General features: G+C 48.5%; 1 protein-coding gene across 1 annotated transcript in view; it reads right to left on the bottom strand.

Moving 5' to 3' along the window:
- Positions 1-20,047, bottom strand: part of LOC123770248 (uncharacterized) — a 327,397-nt gene that overhangs the window by 13,109 nt on the left and 294,241 nt on the right. Inside the window, exons 37-40 of the mRNA XM_069339624.1 lie at positions 19,550-19,667; positions 17,143-17,269; positions 16,582-16,802; positions 116-225 (exon numbers count right to left, since the gene is read on the bottom strand). Of these exons, the coding sequence (XP_069195725.1) occupies positions 116-225; positions 16,582-16,802; positions 17,143-17,269; positions 19,550-19,667 (576 nt within the window). The remainder of the gene's footprint in view (positions 1-115; positions 226-16,581; positions 16,803-17,142; positions 17,270-19,549; positions 19,668-20,047) is intronic.

Below are 20,047 nucleotides of genomic sequence, written 5' to 3'. Positions count from 1 at the left end.
TCCCACAGTTATACATTATGCCTTCAACACCAATACGCAGAGTGAATGTCAACACAAAAACGAAATCAAATATTATTTACACTGTACCTAATAACTTAGGAGAACCAACACGCACCTGCCAAAGTATCTGCCGGAGACGGTGATGGAGCAGCCTTGATACACCTTACTGCAGGTGACCAGCAGATCTCCCAGCTTGACGCCACACCGCTCACCACTTGTGAATGTCTGCCATATATATATCACATGTTATCCCCTACGCAATAAATAATGTAAACATACAATACCACATATATTTATTAGGGCACCAACTGTCAGGAAAGAAGCTTAAAATATCTTATAATAGAATAATAACAATGTTTTTCTTACTGCCAGTTCCTTACTGGATACCATGACACTCTTCCAGGCCTTATGACAGTCTCAGGACTGGCTGCAGGTCATTATCTGGCCAGGTTATATCATCAACGGAGTAACTATTAACATACAACATTTATATACTGTACATATATTCGAGATTTTTGTTTAACAAATGAAATATGTTGATTAAACAAAATATGTTCACCAACCAGCCCCGAACAGTGGCCAACAATAGACACATGCTTTGAGGAAGACTTAACAAATGTAGTTTGTAAGAGCACAACCTGCAATTGGTAACACTAGCGAGGAGAAAACGCGGTGTTAACAATATTACTGAGGGCCCGCCAGTAAGATCACTCAGGACCAGTCATTAAGATTACTCAGGGTCCGCCAGCAAGATCACTTGGGGCCCGCCCTGGTCAATCAAAACCACTCAACTTCGCCCGATAGTCTCAAGCACTTCATTGTACTTTACAATTTCCACTCACTGCTGGATAGCAAGTCTCTTACTTAAGCAAACTAACTATTCCGTCAAGATCTCAGAACCCTCTGGATGCACGAAAGCAGTCGCAGGAAACACAAGGGGTCCTGAATCCTGATTCTCAGAAACATGTTGTATGCACAGAAATGTGTTTTGCTGTATTCTGCCTCGGTAGCTATTGTTGATTATCACTAGTTTTCACTTCCTATAAAAAAGTTACTTATGGACGTTCCCCCCTGGCAGCTTGCACACAAAATGGTGCGTCTACAGTCTCGAAATTCAGCTGATCACTGTAGCAGCGAGGGCAACAAATTGTACTGGTGAACACCAAGTTTATCACGTGAAGGCTCAATGAACACTGGAGCACTACGCTAAAAACTCAGATCAATTCTTACAGTTGCTGCAGATATATTCGTTCTTACGCTTGAGACACCATAAGGACGGTGTAGTTGTGTTGTGTTATGGCACGTGTGGGGCAGCAACAGATGGGATGGTGAGGGTGGCAGCGATGAGCCAAGTGCATCGAGACTCCTGGCTCAACCTTGACGACGAGTGGACGTCTAGACACCTGCTCCACCTGATTTCCGTCGGCTCAAGTTCTGTTTCCCGATTTTAGATTATGATACTGCAGTTTGGCATTCCTATTCAATGGTTTAGATTGTTTCGATGTCTGGCGCACATATCGCCCCGGGTCACAGGTTAGTTGAAAGATTTTGAAGGTTTTTCTGGCTGGTTCTCCTGGCGAGGTGACGGTGTCCGGCGCCGGCTTGGTCGAGAGGTGACGGTGTCCGGTGCCCGCTTGGCCGAGAGGTGACGGTTTCCGGCGCTGGCTTGGTCGAGAGGTGACGGTGTCCGGTGCCCGCTTGGCCGAGAGGTGACGGTGTCCGGCGCTGGCTTGGTCGAGAGGTGACGGTGTCCGGTGCCCGCTTGGCCGAGAGGTGACGGTGTCCGGCGCTGGCTTGGTCGAGAGGTGACGGTGTCCGGTGCCCGCTTGGCCGAGAGGTGACGGTGTCCGGCGCTGGCTTGACCGAGAGGTGCTGGGTCTTGGCGGGTTCCTGGTGTGCCCTCAGCCGTGTTGGGCTCCTGGTGTGCCCTGGCATCTGCTCTGTCAGGGGACCACTGGATGACTTTTTGCGTTTTCCCCCGTCCTGTCCCCCCGTTGACACACATTCACTACTCAGGTGCTTGGCTGTTGAGGTCTCCTTCATATAGGTGCACGCAGCAGTCTTCTCTTTTTTTTTCTTTTTATTGACAAAGCACATTAAATACACATCTCAAACATATCTCAATGTTTGCGGCCGATGCTAAAATTATGAGAAGGATTAAAACAGAAGAGGACTGTTTGAGGCTTCAAGAAGACCTAGACAAGCTGAAGGAATGGTCGAACAAATGGTTGTTAGAGTTTAACCCAACCAAATGTAATGTAATGAAGATAGGTGTAGGGAGCAGGAGGCCAGATACAAGGTATCATCTGGGAGAGGAAATTCTTCAGGAGTCAGAGAAGGAAAAAGACTTGGGGGTTGATATCACGCCAGACCTATCTCCTGCAGCACATATCAAGCGGATAACATCAGCGGCATATGCCAGGCTGGCCAACATACGAACGGCATTCAGAAACTTGTGTAAAGAATCATTCAGAACTTTGTATACCACATATGTCAGGCCAATCCTGGAGTATGCGACTGCAGCATGGAGTCCATATCTAGTCAAGGATAAGACTAAACTGGAAAAGGTTCAAAGGTTTGCCACCAGACTAGTACCCGAGCTGAGAGGTATGAGCTACGAGGAGAGACTACGGGAATTAAACCTCACTTCGCTGGAAGACAGAAGAGTTAGGGGGGACATGATCACCACATTCAAGATTCTGAAGGGAATTGACAGGGTTGATAAAGACAGGCTATTTAACACAAGGGGCACACGTACTAGGGGACACAGGTGGAAACTGAGTGCCCAGATGAGCCACAGAGATATTAGAAAGAACTTTTTTAGTGTCAGAGTGGTTGACAAATGGAATGCATTAGGAAGTGATGTGGTGGAGGCTGACTCCGTACACAGTTTCAAGTGTAGATATGATAGAGCCCGATAGGCTCAGGAACCTGTACACCTGTTGATTGACGGTTGAGATGCGGGACCAAAGAGCCAGAGCTCAACCCCCGCAAACACAACTAGGTGAGTACACATAAAAACAGCCTGGCAAAAACCACACAAGCAGTGATCCATAAAGCACAAAACAAAGCAAATGAGAACAGCAGAGAAAGGAAACACAAAACTGGAAAACAATACAAGAACACAACAGGAAACACGGAAAAAACACAGAAATTATATAGTACAAAATAACAATTACATATCTAGGTACACAAGCCAGCCTGAAGGGCCACACAATTAGGACAAAAAGCTAATACAGACAGGAATCCTTAACCGGAACACGCAGGGACCGGGAAAAAACATAAAGAAATGACACCCACATTTGCAAACAAGAACAAAATAAACACCAGAACACGCAGGAACCAGCAAAACACACACACGCACACACACACACACACACACACACACACACACACACACACACACACACACACACACATAGGGGCCTCGTAGCCTGGTGGATAGCGCGCAGGACTCGTAATTCTGTGGCGCGGGTTCGATTCCCGCACGAGGCAGAAACAAATGGGCAAAGTTTCTTTCACCCTAAGTGCCCCTGTTACCTAGCAGTAAATAGGTACCTGGGAGTTAGTCAGCTGTCACGGGCTGCTTCCTGGGGTGTGTGTGTGTGGTGTGGAAAAAAAAAGTAGTTAGTAAGTTAGTAGTTAGTAAACAGTTGATTGACAGTTGAGAGGCGGGCCGAAAGAGCAAAGCTCAACCCCCGCAAAAACACAACACAACTAGTAAACACACACACACACACACACACACACACACACACACACACACACACACACACACACACACACACACACACACACACACACAGATCAGTGGTTGCTGTGGGTATTAAAGAGCAGGAAGGCTCTAATAGGACAGAGTGGAATGACAAAGACAAAGCAGCAGTGAATGAAGTACTAAAGTCACTAGACATGGAAGGGGCTGAGCATAACATTGAGAAGGTTTTCAGGCTAGGTTGAGACAACAAAGACCGAGACCGAGTGATAAAGATAGTGTTTGCAAACGAGAGCACAAAGGAGAAGATCCTATCAAGGAAGAGCTCCCTGAAAAACGTGGGAAAATTCAGAAATGTATTTCTCCAGAGAGACATGACAAGAGAGGAGAGAGCCGTGGCGGCAGAAGCAAGGAAGAGGTGCAGGGCGGGAGGGGAAAACCAGGAAGTCACAGCTCCCAACACAACACCCCCAGAGGCGAGGGGGCAACCCACAACCAGCTACCCAGTAACACCAGAGGGGAGGACAACCCCGCCACACTACTCTGCATAGAGAACCCCCCTACCCCAAACCCTCCCTGCCCCCACTCAAATGTTCAGCCAAATCTCCCTCCCCCCACACCCAATCCCCACCCTTCTACCCCTCCCCTCCTCCCGCCGAGTCCTCCCTCTCCCCTTTCCTTCCTGTCCTCCCTCCCCTTTCACCCCATACCCTCCCTGTCCCTCCCCCTTCACTGGATCTCCCGCCCCTCATCCCAGTATCCTTTGAAACCCTGTTATCCACCTCACAGGTCCTCACACCCATGGAACAGCTTCCCCCACCAGCAGAACACTCACCAAGGAGGCGATTTGAGAAGGGACAGAAGAAAGTGAGCCTCAAAGCAATGTACACTAACATAGATGGAATTATAAATAAAGCAAATGAGCTTGGAGAACGGGTACTAGAGGAAAACCCAGACATAATAGCCCTCACAAAAACAAAGCTAACAAAAACGATAACAAACGCAGTGTTCCCACAGGACTATTATGTTATGAGGAAAGAGAGGGAGGTTGGGGTGGTGTAGCTCTGCTGGTAAGAAAAGGCTGGGATTTTGAGGAGATGGTTATTCAGGGCTGTGAAGGTTTCAGTGACTACATAGCAGGTTCCATAACAAATGGAGGGAAAAAATTATAGTCGTAGTCATATATAATCCACCACCAAATGACAGAAGACCTAGACAGGAATATGATAGAAACAACATGGCCACCATTAACATAATAGAAAGAGCAGCTTCTGTTGCTAGCAGGAATGGATCTGGACTACTAATTATGGGAGACTTCAACCATGGGACGATAGATTGGGAGAACAGAGACCCGCATGTAGGACCAGAAACATGGAGAGCTAAGCTGCTGGACGTGGCAACAAAAAACTTTCTAAGCCAGCACATCAAAGAACCAACAAGAATGAGAGGAGAAGATGAACCAGCAATGCTTGATTTGATATTTACCCTAAATGAGTGGGATATAAGGGAAGTTAAGATGGAAGCGCCCTTGGGAATGAGTGACCACAGTGTATTGAACTTTGAGTACCTGGTAGAGCTAGGAATTATCTCCCCCAAAAAAGAACTAGGAATCAAAAGGCTGGCATACCGAAAGGGGAATTATGAACAGATGAGAAGTTTCCTAAGTGAAATACCTTGGGACACAGACCTCAGAGATAAGTCTGTACAGGGTATGATGGACTATGTTACCCAAAAGTGTCAGGAGGCAGTAAACAGGTTCATCCCGGCCCAAAGGGAAAAATCCGAGAAGCAACAGAAGAATCCATGGTATAATAGGGCATGTATGGAAGCGAAGAAACTGAACAAAAGGGCGTGGAGGAACTTCCGGAATAACAGAACACCAGAAAGTAGAGAGAGATACCAGAGAACCAGGAATGAGTCCTTTTCTCTGCTTCTCTTCTCACCCTGACGTACTCATTCCTGGTTCTCTGGTATCTCTCTTTCCTCCACGCCCTTTTGTTCAGTTTCTTCGCTTCCATACATGCCCTATTATACCATGGATTCTTCTGTTGCTTCTCGGATTTTTCCCTTTGGGCCGGGATGAACCTGTTTACTGCCTCCTGACACTTTTGGGTAACATAGTCCATCATACCCTGTACAGACTTATCTCTGAGGTCTGTGTCCCAAGGTATTTCACTTAGGAAACTTCTCATCTGTTCATAATTCCCCTTTCGGTATGCCAGCCTTTTGATTCCTAGTTCTTTTTTGGGGGAGATAATTCCTAGCTCTACCAGGTACTCAAAGTTCAATACACTGTGGTCACTCATTCCCAAGGGCGCTTCCATCTTAACTTCCCTTATATCCCACTCATTTAGGGTAAATATCAAATCAAGCATTGCTGGTTCATCTTCTCCTCTCATTCTTGTTGGTTCTTTGATGTGCTGGCTTAGAAAGTTTTTTGTTGCCACGTCCAGCAGCTTAGCTCTCCATGTTTCTGGTCCTACATGCGGGTCTCTGTTCTCCCAATCTATCGTCCCATGGTTGAAGTCTCCCATAATTAGTAGTCCAGATCCATTCCTGCTAGCAACAGAAGCTGCTCTTTCTATTATGTTAATGGTGGCCATGTTGTTTCTATCATATTCCTGTCTAGGTCTTCTGTCATTTGGTGGTGGATTATATATGACTACGACTATAATTTTTTCCCTCCATTTGTTATGGAACCTGCTATGTAGTCACTGAAACCTTCACAGCCCTGAATAACCATCTCCTCAAAATCCCAGCCTTTTCTTACCAGCAGAGCTACACCACCCCAACCTCCCTCTCTTTCCTCATAACATAATAGTCCTGTGGGAACACTGCGTTTGTTATCGTTTTTGTTAGCTTTGTTTTTGTGAGGGCTATTATGTCTGGGTTTTCCTCTAGTACCCGTTCTCCAAGCTCATTTGCTTTATTTATAATTCCATCTATGTTAGTGTACATTGCTTTGAGGCTCACTTTCTTCTGTCCCTTCTCAAATCGCCTCCTTGGTGAGTGTTCTGCTGGTGGGGGAAGCTGTTCCATGGGTGTGAGGACCTGTGAGGTGGATAACAGGGTTTCAAAGGATACTGGGATGAGGGGCGGGAGATCCAGTGAAGGGGGAGGGACAGGGAGGGTATGGGGTGAAAGGGGAGGGAGGACAGGAAGGAAAGGGGAGAGGGAGGACTCGGCGGGAGGAGGGGAGGGGTAGAAGGGTGGGGATTGGGTGTGGGGGGAGGGAGATTTGGCTGAACATTTGAGTGGGGGCAGGGAGGGTTTGGGGTAGGGGGGTTCTCTATGCAGAGTAGTGTGGCGGGGTTGTCCTCCCCTCTGGTGTTACTGGGTAGCTGGTTGTGGGTTGCCCCCTCGCCTCTGGGGGTGTTGTGTTGGGAGCTGTGACTTCATGGTTTTCCCCTCCCGCCCTGCACCTCTTCCTTGCTTCTGCCGCCACGGCTCTCTCCTCTCTTGTCATGTCTCTCTGGAGAAATACATTTCTGAATTTTCCCACGTTTTTCAGGGAGCTCTTCCTTGATAGGATCTTCTCCTTTGTGCTCTCGTTTGCAAACACTATCTTTATCACTCGGTCTCGGTCTTTGTTGTCTCAACCTAGCCTGAAAACCTTCTCAATGTTATGCTCAGCCCCTTCCATGTCTAGTGACTTTAGTACTTCATTCACTGCTGCTTTGTCTTTGTCATTCCACTCTGTCCTATTAGAGCCTTCCTGCTCTTTAATACCCACAGCAACCACTGATCTGTGTGTGTGTGTGTGTGTGTGTGTGTGTGTGTGTGTGCGTGTTTTGCTGGTTCCTGTGTGTTCTGGTGTTTATTTTGTTCTTGTTTGCAAATGTGGGTGTCATTTCTTTATGTTTTTTCCCGGTCCCTGCGTGTTCCGGTTAAGGATTCCTGTCTGTATTGGCTTTTTGTCCTAATTGTGTGGCCCTTCAGGCTGGCTTGTGTACCTAGATATGTAATTGTTATTTTGTACTATATAATTTCTGTGTTTTTTCCGTGTTTCCTGTTGTGTTCTTGTATTGTTTTCCAGTTTTGTGTTTCCTTTCTCTGCTGTTCTCATTTGCTTTGTTTTGTGCTTTATGGATCACTGCTTGTGTGGTTTTTGCCAGGCTGTTTTTATGTGTACTCACCTAGTTGTGTTTGCGGGGGTTGAGCTCTGGCTCTTTGGTCCCGCCTCTCAACCGTCAATCAACAGGTGTACAGATTCCTGAGCCTATCGGGCTCTGTCATATCTACATTTGAAACTGTGTATGGAGTCAGCCTCCACCACATCACCCCCTAATGCATTCCATTTGTCAACCACTCTGACACTAAAAAAGTTCTTTCTAATATCTCTGTGGCTCATTTGGGCACTCAGTTTCCACCTGTGTCCCCTTGTGCGTGTTCCCCTTGTGTTAAATAGACTGTCTTTATCTACCCTATCAATCCCCTTCAGAATCTTGAATGTGGTGATCATGTCCCCCCTAACTCTTCTGTCTTCCAGCGAAGTGAGGTTTAATTCCCGTAGTCTCTCCTCGTAGCTCATACCTCTCAGCTCGGGTACTAGTCTGGTGGCAAACCTTTGAACCTTTTCCAGTTTAGTCTTATCCTTGACTAGATATGGACTCCATGCTGGGGCTGCATACTCCAGGATTGGCCTGACATATGTGGTATACAAAGTTCTGAATGATTCTTTACACAAGTTTCTGAATGCCGTTCGTATGCTGGCCAGCCTGGCATATGCCGCTGATGTTATCCGCTTGATATGTGCTGCAGGAGACAGGTCTGGCGTGATATCAACCCCCAAGTCTTTTTCCTTCTCTGACTCCTGAAGAATTTCCTCTCCCAGATGATACACACACACTCAACAGTCCCATAAATAACACAAGCAACAGAACACAAAGTACACACAGGACACAAACATCACTGTACAACCAAAAATGCATACGGAACACACAAACAAACATACCACCAAACCAGGCGAAACCAAACACGGAGATAAACATACATAGAACCGCAGACATGGTAGCAAAATCACAGAAGGGAGTATACAAACAACACAAGTACTTCTCCGGGAAACTCCTGGGCCGGGAAGCGCAAGCAGTACGCCTCCCAAACCAGCTGGGCGTCTTCGGACTCTGGTCTACCATGAGATGCACAAAGCTGAGGCATCAAATCATGTATCCCATATATAAACCCCTTTATCCTCGGCACCCAAATAGTTGACGAGCACCATGGGACTGGATGCACTCTGTCGTCCCAAGTGAGGTCCAAAGACTGCGACTTAGGGACCACGCCCCCGTTGGCCGCGATCACAGGGAAAGAGTTCCACACTAGGGAGGTCCCGCACCGAAATCCGCACAGGGAGGCGCACCGGGCGCCGCACAGGGCACCGCACAGGGCTTCGTACTGGCCTGTGCACCAGGCTTCTCACTGGGATTCACACTGGGGAGACCTGCAGAGGACACAGACGCGTCAGGGCCCCCGCCACCGAGCACAGGAGCAGAGGCACCCTGGCACACAACCTTCCTTAAGACCACGACGAGGTTCCGCTCGGCAGAAGCAACTTCCCATTGTGGGGAGCCAACGGAAGTAGGTGTAGAGGGCGACTCAGGATGTAGCACAGAGCCCCCACAGCACCTCCAACCTCGGCGGGAGATGCCGGACCAACATACTCTCCTACCTCCACCCAAGGCACCCCACGAAGGGAAGATGCACTTGGAACCCGCCTTGAGCGCTTGGAGACAGGTTGCCAGTCGTCCGAGCTATCACTCTCATCATCCTGTAACACAGCAGAAGTCTCTGATGGATGCGCCTTCACAGCCCGGCCCTTCAGAACCGCAGCTTCCTCAGGACCACACACCGCAGGAGACAGCTCGTTTCTGACATTCAGAGTGATAGGAGACGCTGCATGCAGTGCCGGAGCAGGCAAGGGCGGCAGGGGAAGGGACGACGTAGGCGGGGAAACCGGCGGTGGAGTTGGGGGCCGCCCCAACCCCCCATGTCAACATCCACACCACCACCCAACACCGGGGAAGAAGCTGGCAGGGAATCAACACACAGTCCAGCACTTGGAGACAGGTCCGGAGCCGACAATGGGGGAAAATCCTCTTCCCGGAAGAGGTTATCAGGGATAACTCAACGCTCCTCACACCCTGCAGCCTGGTGACCCGGTAGGCCGCACCTGAAACATATTCTCTGTTGTCCTGCATGAAAAACACGAATCGGGAACCCCAACAGCATGATGGAGGGCGGTACAGGATCCCTGAGGTGCATGGCAAGAGTGCGGGTCCCACATGGGACCCCCTTCCATCTCCCAGCAGGGATGGCATTCATCCTCTCATGTAGGACCCGCCCAAAACGGGCAAAATACCTATGTAGAAGATCCTCAGGGAATTCGAAGGGCATCCCATGCACAGCTACATACTTCGTGGCACCACAACGGTCAGAGAGGGTCACCGACCCACCATTTCCAGGAAGACTGAACGAGCGCTCATTATAGCGCGTGATGAGATCTTGGTAAATCACCGGGGAGCCGAACTTGACGATCGCCCACCGTCCGGCAAGCAGCTGCATCCCACACACCGACTCCACAGGGACATGCAGCATATCAATCAACACCACCTCCACAGTGCTGTTGGAAGCAATCCCAGAGAACTGCAGGCCAATGGAGGCCTGCCTGGTGACAGGGGGGCAGCCCATGATTGTAGACCGTCATGGCCCCAGGGGCCCAACAGTAGAAACACATGACACAAGCCACGTCAGCAGCGACACTCAGGTCCACACACCTCACTGGGTTGTCAACAACTGCAGGGGCCGGACGAAACAACCGTACCCCACAGCAGCCCAGAACGCACTCCAGTAGTCTTCACTGGTCGACAGGTAGCTAAATACAGCACTCCCTTGATGACACCTGGTAGATGGGTCATGAACAGGTGGTTGGCAACAATGAATTATTGGCGGTCAACACACGCTTGGTGATCCTGCAGCAACACAAAGATGAGCAAAACGCAGCTGAAGTAACCTTAAGTAATGTGGCAGACAACAATGCGGTGATGCTTCACAATGGTGCGGTGGTGGATGAAAATCTTTTGGGATTTTAACGTCATTGATGACTAATGAATCCCGATCATGCAACATGTCTCTCACAACACAGTGTGTTACTTCTTAATAACTTAGAACGTTTATAATTTCACGGACGTGATTCCGGGCGTCTGCGAGACATATAGTAATGCGTATCTTGTATAACTTGACAGTTGAGCATGGTGGAATGATGAATTATCTATTTGGCCTAATGCACAATAATCAACCACCAAAACTGCCATGTGCAGTGCTTGATTGCTGGCCTGACCGCCAGGGGGTCTAGACGTGGTCGCCAAGCACTCCCCAGTCGTTACTAGGCGTTCCGTGTGGGAGGGTGTTGTTGTTGCATCGGCGCCATGGGGACCCCCCTCTCCCCTATTCGCCGCTCTGAGACCGTGGGTCTGGAATTTTCTGGACGTGCGTCTTATCTAGCACTTGAGATTGTCCTGTTGGACATGCTGCGTGTGCGTGTTGCCGATGTGTACAGGCTCCAACTGTTGTCCGCCCATCGGGCACTTGTTAAGTTTAACTCCACAGCTGTCTATAGAGACTTTGTGGCCCATTACGATGGGCACTCATTCCTCTCCCGGGGGAAGGTGGTACCGTCACTATCTCTGATCGGTGCTGCTCGGTGACGTATGTGGCCCTGCATGGTGTGCCATTTGAATTTACGGAGGCTTTGCTTTGACGGTATTTTGGCCAGTTTGGGACTGTCGTTTCCATCCGGATGAACTCTGTCTCTGCTGAAAGGTGGCGTGGTGTCTCGTATGGGACCCGGACTCTCGGCCTGCGGCTCAAGTCACCTGTTCCCTCTTCGGTGACCTTGATGAGCTACACCATGCAGGCGTTCTATGCGGGACAGCCTCGACAATGTTTTCGTTGTGGCATTGAGGGGCATCTGGCAGCTGATTGCACTGGGGTCGCAGCTGCACTTATTAATTTGTTCCGGGACGAGGATTTTCCCCCGTTGGTGGAGCAGGACCTGCCGCCTCGTGATGGAGTGGGTGGGGAGGTTCCCCTGCCGCCTGCTGACCCGGTGGTGGGTGTTGGCCCAGCGTGTGTGGTCTGTGGTGTACACGACAAGGTGGTGATGCGTGTGGCTCAGCCCCCCACAGTCTGTCTCGTCGCTTCCACCGGCTCCTGCACCTGTTTCCGACTCTGCACCTCTGTTGCCTTCGACGTCTCTGCAGGCTCCTTCACTTGTGTTGGTCCCTTCCCCTCCTGCGGCCACGCCTGTTCCTTCTCCTGTCTCCTCTGTGGGTGGGGGTCTCGTCCCCTGTGTTGTTGAGGCTGACATTCTGTGGGGTCGTGCTACCCCGGTTGGGGGGCAGTCTACCGCTGGCTCTTCTCGGGTGCCTCCTGCAGGGGGTGACAGCTCCGATGATCAACGGCCTGTCCCCAAGCGTTCACGTACGGATGTGGGTGCTTTGCCTCCTCGTTCGTGGGCAGAGGAATGTGAGGATGCGGCGAGTGTCGATGTTTCTTTTGAGAGCTGTTCCTCTGTGGAGTGTGAGGATGGTGCGTCTGGTGCTGGTGTGGGTCCGGCGGATGGTGTGAGCCCTGGTGTGGCTCCTGCTTTGGAGGCCGGTACCTCTTGCTTCGGGTGCGTCGCCCGCGTTGGATGGCTCCGGTTCCCCGTGGGGGGTGGTTCCTTCTTGCAGCGTTGAGAGTGGACGTGGCGACCTGGTGGACCTGGTGATGGTATTGAAGAAAGCTGCACGCTCTGAGGGTTCCGTGCCCCCTCCCCCATCCCCTGTTTCGTCAGCGGCGGTTCTGCCGCCCCACACGTCTCCGACCATTTCTTCTGTGACTCCTGCTTTGTCGGGGGCTGTGTTGCAGCCTCAGCCCGCTATTCCGGTGTCTCCTGCTTCCTCGGCGGCGGTGTTCCTACCTCCCAAGTCGGGTTCTTCATCTTTGGTGTACCGTGGTTGGGCGCGACTGCTTTTGCCGGATGTTATGATCCCCGAGTATATGGAGTACTCGTGGTGTCGTGAGGGCCGTTTCCCTACTGAACTGGAGTATTTAATATGGGAGGCTTATAAGTGGAAGTATTCATCATGGAAGTTTCCTGAGAAATATCCTCCTTGTTGATTGTTGTGTGTTGTGGGGCTGCTTGTGCCTGGGTGCGTGGGTGTGGGGTGGGGTTGCATGTGTGTGTCTGGGTCGAGGGGGTTTTGTTTTCCGATTCCTGCGTGTTCCATTTTTTTTTTCTGCTTAAGGGTTGCTTGTGTGTGGGGTTTGCGTGTGCTTGTGTCTTTCTGTAAATGTTCTGTGTGGTTGGGTGTGGTCTTATACTTCCAGCTTTGTGTGTAGTATGCGTGGCTGGTTGTGCTATTGTGCTGCTGTTGTGGTGTGTTTAGTGTGGTGGTGGTATATATTTTATACTTGTGTTCTTACGGCCTTTTGGTCGTTTGCATGTTTTTTGTGCCTTTTATTTGTTTTTTGTACTTACGGTTCCCTGTGTGGTTCTGTTTTCTGTTATTAATGTCTTGTGTCCTGTACTGCTTTTAGCTTGTCTTATGTGCCCGTGTTGGGGTTTGTTATATGCTTTGTATCATGAATATTTCACTTTTGATTATTCTTGTGTTTGGGTTCTTTGCCTGTTGTGTTCCTGTATTGTGTATCATGTATGTACTCATGTTTTCTTGTATGTGATTTTTCTGTTTGTACTTTGTAGTTTTCTTTTATAAAAAAAAAATAAAAAATGTGCAGTGCTTGGGTTACAGAACGATGCTTGATCTTATGCTCCTGGTTGTCGCCTGGGAGATGATAAGCTGTTTAATCACAATATACCAGACAGGCATAGAAATTTTTATCGGTGTGGAAAATTTCCACCAAAATTATATTATACCATGTCTGAGTAGCATGGTGTATGAAATCACATACACCATGCTATGTATGGGGGGGGGGGGGGGCGTACGTTGCCCTTGCCAGATGATGCCGGCTCTGTGGCGATTTCGGACCGCAATGGTGCCCTGACTTATGTCAGTGTCCATGGTGCGCCCCTGGAGTTCCCTGAAGACCTCCTCCGGTGTTACTTCGAGAGGTTTGGTACTGTTGTCAGCGTGCGGGTGAACACGCTCTCCTCGGGGCGGTATGCTGGGAGGCGAACGAACATTCGCACGTTGGTAATGCGCCTGCGGTCGGATATACCTTCTTCTGTCCGGCTTATGGAATACTACGTCCGGGTGTATCATGCCTGGCAGCCTCGTACCTGTTTCCAGTGTGGCCTGTTGGGGCATCAGGCTGCCAGGTGCTCTGAGGCCCCAGCTGCTCCTGTCAACTTGTTCCGTGAAGAGGATTTCCCGCTGCTCCCACTGGAGGCAGTCTCCGGTGATGATGAGGAGGTGCGCATCCCGTTTGCTGCTGCAGCTCCCCCGGCGACGCCTGTCATTCCTCCGGTTGTTGCCGACCCTCCTCCGGGTATTGCGGTACCGTCGGTTGGTCTGCCTGATCCTGTCGCTGTCCCAGCTGCTCCTGTGGGCCTTCCTGGAGCTCTCTGTGTGACGTCGCTGTCTTCTCCCTCGTCTTCTGATGCTGCGCCTGGCCCTGTGTCCGTGACTCGGGTCCCGGATGTGCTGGGTGCTGGGGTGGCTGTGGGGCTTCCTGCTGTGTGTGGCCCGGTTTTCCCTGTGGTAGAGGCTGTTGCCGTTCTGTGTCGGACGTCGGTTCATCTGGCTCGTGGTACCCGTGTTTCTGGGTCACTTACCGGCTCTGACGATATCCGGCCGGTGTCCAAACGTTCCCGGCGTTTGTCTTCTGCCTGGGCCGACGTTGGTGACTTCAGTGACTGTGGGTCTTCGGGTATTGACAGTGTGGATACGGATACATCGATGTCTCCGCAGTTCGTGGTGGCGGAGGTCCATGTGCCTGCTGGGGCTGGTGCCAGTGTCTCGGACGTGCCTTCAGTTCTTTCTCTGCCGGGGGACTCTCCGCAGTGGGGGGTGGTGGCTTCCGCTGCCAGGGATGGTGTGGACTCTGGTGCTGGGCGTGGCCTGGTGGTGACGTTACGGAAGGATGCGCGCCGTCCGGGTTCCCTGCTGTCTTCTGGTGGTGTGCCTGGGGTCGCGGGTACCCCTGTGGTGCGGGTGCACGTTGGGGCCCTAGGGGATGTGTTGCCAGCGTCTGTGATGCCGCCGGGTCACTGGTTGGAGATTGCCGAATTACTGCTGTCTGACGGACCAGAGTACTTTCATAGTGGGCAAGTTCCCTTCCTGTGGGGGCGAGTAGTGACTTCTTCCCTCTTGAGTACTACCATCTGGGTCCCCTGTTTGCAGGTGTTTGTTGCTCTGGTTCCGGATGTTATGGCATCCTCGGTGGATGGACGGGACCCTTTGCAATGGGTGTTCTGGGAGGTGTTAAATGTACGGTTCCTGCGGGCCAGGTTCCTGGGCAAGTATGTGCTCTGATTTTCTGTGTATTTGCTCTATGACATGCTGTGTGCCCCTCTGGCTGTTTGTTTGCCCTGTTATACTATGTGCTTCTGCCTCACCCTTTGTGCGTTTCTTTGCCGTGTGGCATATTAGTTTCTAGTGCTTGGCGTCACTCGTTTTGCGTTTTGGCTTGGCGTTTCACCTTTCCTGGCTTTGCGATTCACCCTTCACGGGTACGCCGGGGCGCATATGATCCCACGATCGTCGTCGCCCCTAACTCAACAACAACAACAACATCTTGGATGACTCCTGGTTCAACCTTGATGACGAGCGGACGTCTGGACACCTCCTGCGCCTGGGAGCCGCCGGATTAGGTTCTGTTTTTTCGATTTTGGGTTTGATACTGCCGTTTGGCATCCCTATTTAACGGTCCGTTTGTACGACGCCTGGCGCACATATCGCCTTGGGTCACAGGACAGTTGATAGATAGATTTTGAACGTTTTCTGGCTGGTTTTCCTGGCAGGGTGACGGTGTCCGGCGCCGGCTTGGCCGAAAGATGCCAGGGGTTGGTGGATTTTGGTGAGCTCCTAGTGTGCCCTCAGCAGCAGTGGGCAGCTGGCCTCTGCTCTGCTGGAGACCACCGGATGACTTTTGCGGTTTAATTGGGGGCTGAGTTTTTGCTTTTGGTACCATGAGTTCTCTGTGTGGGGCGGGGCTGATGCTTGTCCTCCTGAGGGACTCCTGGGACTCCCCAATCATCTACCTGTCCATGCGTTTTTTTGAAGCAAGGCGTCTTAGTGTCTAGTGATATGCATCAATGGTTTTGCCATTCGGTTTTTGCGATTAACTCTTTACGGGTACGCCGGCGCGCATCCAATCCCATGATCGTCGTCGCCCCTTAATTCATAACAACAACACACCTTGGATGTACGAGCTGCTTAACTGAAGCTGTTTAATATCTGTGGTCCTTTGAATTGTGGAATACACTACACATAATTGTGTATAAACATTAAGACATATGCTTTATTTTAGGGAGTCAGAAAAATAAACCCCACAATCGGCTTCCTAGCTTAACGTTGGTGATAGGCTGTAACGTCACCGAGTTCGTTGGCCATAAGCGGGTGACGTAACATGTAAGCCATTTCGTCACTGCCAGAGACGTAAATCACTCGGTGGTTTGCACTTAAGAATTGACACACTGTCTGAGCTCACCATGTTACATTAGACAGGTGTGGACACCCACTCCCTTACAACCTCTAGTCTCGGTGCTTGCTCTCAAGGCGCCTACATTCAGTCAGTATATCTAATAAAACATTATACAGTTTCCTCAATAAAAAGATAAAAGAAATACATTTATCCATTCTCCTAAATAATTTATTCTGTTCAATTTTTCTCCCATAAAACTATTGAATGAAGGTGATAGATACCTGAGCTGCAGCTTGAGAAGCGTCAACGGTACCATTGAGGTGGAGAGTAACTGTAGCAGAGTGAGTGTGCACCACCACCGACCCCAGCCTCACCCTCCCACCCTCAGACTCGTACACACCGATCACAGTAAAGTCACCACCAATAAAATCTCTGGTGAGTAGATAGGAGCACGAACCAAGGAACTGGTAGTGGTGCAGGTCAAAGGTGGTTATGTGTTGACCTGCAAATACGGAATAATTATTCACAGATTTCTTAACAGTTTGCAAAATATATTGAAAACATTTAACATAAAAAAGTTATATATTCAAACAATTGAATTGCGTTCAAAATCATGTAATATTTGCCAATGTACACACTATTTCTGGCATAACACTGTTAGTTCATTCTATGAGTTTAAGAAATATTTCAACTGAGAAGAGGAACAACTGTAAGCCATCAGAGAACCATCAAGTTCTTGTCATATATACATTATTCAACCCCCTAAGTTTATGCTAATATTTAGTGCCCTTAGCAATGAAAGAAGAAGATATTAGTGAAGAGGATGAAGTAGTGGCACCCACCCATGATGGTGGCCGTGGCGGCGAAGGGGGGAGAGAGCGCCCCGGGCTGGCCCAGCACCTCCCACGCGCCCTCTGCCTCGTCCACACCTTCAGCAAGTAACCTCTGCACTTCGTCAATAACAGATTCCTTGCGAAACAAAATATTTATCAATAATCTGATTTTATTTAAAATTAGTAATTAGTTTATAATTTACATTTTTTCATTTTTTCTCGAATAATGTTTAAATTTTTTCTCTCGTAAGAAAGTTTTGACAACCAAAATTAAGATTTCTTATGATTCTACCACAAGTCTTCTCAATATTTCTTAGGTTTTTCGTCACTGTCGGGGAAGTTGAAAAATTAATTTTCCAAAGTTCATTTTCACACTTTTTATTTTGGTCTGACGCCTTGGTAAGCATTTCGCAAGGTCACTCCGTACATTCTCAAAGACTAATTTGCCAATCGAATTTTCCAATTCAATTGGCATTTGCAATCACCATTGCAGGGCGCCTGACAGCTGAGTGGACAGCGCTTCGGATTTGTAGTTCTGATGTTCTGGGTTCGATCCCCGGTGGAAGCGGAGAAAAATGGGCAAAATTGTTTCTTTTACCCCTGTTACCTAACAGTAAATATATACCTGGGAGTTAGACTGCTGCTACGTGCTGCTTCCTGGGGAGGATAACAAAACGGAGGCCTGGTCGTGGAGCGGGCCGCGGGGACGCTAAGCCACAAAATCACCTCAAGATAACCTCAAGATAACCATCAACAAAGCTCAGGGCCGATCTTTAGACTTGTGCGCTTTATATCTAGACACGGAATGCTTCTCACGTGGACAATTATATGTTGTGTGTTCTAGAGTCGGCAAACCAGACCATCTCTATATCTCTACAGACAATAGAACAACAAAAAGAATTGTATACCCACAAGCATTGTGAAATTAAACATACTAGAAACGTGCACTTTCTCTATTCTCTCTTTTCCATTTATCCAGACTGAGCCACAGCAACGCGTGGGGGGTACAGCTAGTCCTATATATATAACAGCTATATCAGAGGAAACGTAGTAAATTGATTATGAGATTAGAACCATAGAATATTTACCTGGGTTATGTCGCTGTCTCGTGTCCTGACCGGAAAATATCCTAAATCTAAATATTAAAGGCCTCTAATAAGCTAGATAATATAGGAATTGGAAGGGACACTACCCATATTGTAGACGAAGTTGGAGTTGATAATGGGAGCATTATTAGTCCCGTAACTCCATTGTCCAAGAGAATTTATAGGAGCTGTTTGCTTCAGCGACTTAGTTGATAAATTTAACAATGGCTGACTCCCCTCCTCCCCTGACGCCCAGGGGCCAGATTCATGAAACAGTTAAACAAGTACTTACGAACGAGTACCTCTTTCCTCAATCTTTGACGGCTTTGTTTACATTTACTAAACAGTAAACAAGGATGAAAACTTCTCAATTAGCTGTTGTTATTGTTATAAATAGCCTCCTGGTGTTTCGAAGCTTATAAACTGTTTAATAATTGTAAACAAAGCCGTCAAAGATTGAGGAAAGATATACACGTTCGTAAGTACTAGCGTAACTGCTTCGTGAATCTGGCCCCTGGTTCTCTTGTCCAGATGCCAAGAAGTGATAGAAATGTCACATTTACTCTATTTTGGTACTAATAATTAAGTTGATTCAAGTAAGATAGTAAAGAAGTAAGATTTAAATAAAGTTGATTTAACTTAAAAAGGAAAGTAAAAAAGGAACCGTGGGGACGACGGTTCGAGACCTATACAACCCAGGTGACTGGAATGGTTTAAGTGTTTGCAGAATACAAAGGTCGAGCACCGTCACTCCATGACGTCAACCAAGCAATGGCCCAATCACAGTCAATCTTACTGACATATGATGTAATAATCCTCTTCCCATTGGTCACACCAAGGAATACATGTACACTTAGTAAGAAAGGCAAATAACACCAAACCACTTATGTTGTTTAAAGTGCACACACAACTATCATGCTCATTATACCAATATGTGCGCAAAACGATCTAATGAGTGAAACTTAGTTTCAAAGACGAGGTCGTATTTGAAGTTATATCTTATGTGTAATAGACCTTGTCTCTTATATATATCAGCGCCATAAGGTTAAACAAGCGATTATCTTTCAAAATATATCAATATATATCTCGTGAGCAAAAAGCATGCTGGTGGGAGAGGTTTAGCAATAAGACTACTCTTTCCCCTCACGTATCCCTGGCATGGGGTCTTCCTAGCCTCGGGACACGTCCCTATGTAAACATTCTTTATGATGACCAAGATGTGAACATCAGGGTGAGCCTCAACTATCGTCTTGAAGGGAAACAAAAAAAAAAATGGTAAAGAGTACATCACAAGTGAGCATCAAAAAAGTAATTGATCTTGCAGTACTCACCTCCTGGAAGAGATCAGTAAGTGTGTACCACTGAGGAGGCTCCAGGAAGCTTCTCCATGACACAGGTAAGCGTTGGTTGATGATAATTCTGCCATCTTTAGGACCAAAAATAAATGGTCTGCAAAAGGAGAGAACAATATTAAACTTCATCCAGGCAGATAACGATCATTCTAATGAGGACCTACATATACAAAATGTAATGTTGAATTTTTCAGTCAAAATTACTAAATAATTTAACTTTTTATAATGAGCGTCTTGTGTAATGGAGGAACTAAAAACATGACTCCGTGTACCTAGAAACTAATTATTTGTTAAACATCTTATTTTCCCAGCGGCACTAAGCAGTCCAGTCCAGCATGAGTCCTTGTGGGTCTCACCCAGGAGCTCTCCCTCCTCCTCCCCTTACCAGTTCTTCTACCACCATCCAGGATCTCTCCTTCCTCCTCCCCTTACCAGTTCTTCTACCACCATCCAGGAGCTCTCCCTCCTCCTCCCCTT

This window comes from Procambarus clarkii, chromosome 42, assembly GCF_040958095.1.
Source record: "Procambarus clarkii isolate CNS0578487 chromosome 42, FALCON_Pclarkii_2.0, whole genome shotgun sequence".
NCBI lineage: Eukaryota > Metazoa > Arthropoda > Malacostraca > Decapoda > Cambaridae > Procambarus > Procambarus clarkii.
Note: the sequence above shows the minus strand (reverse complement) of the source record. Positions and strands in the feature narration are given on the sequence as shown.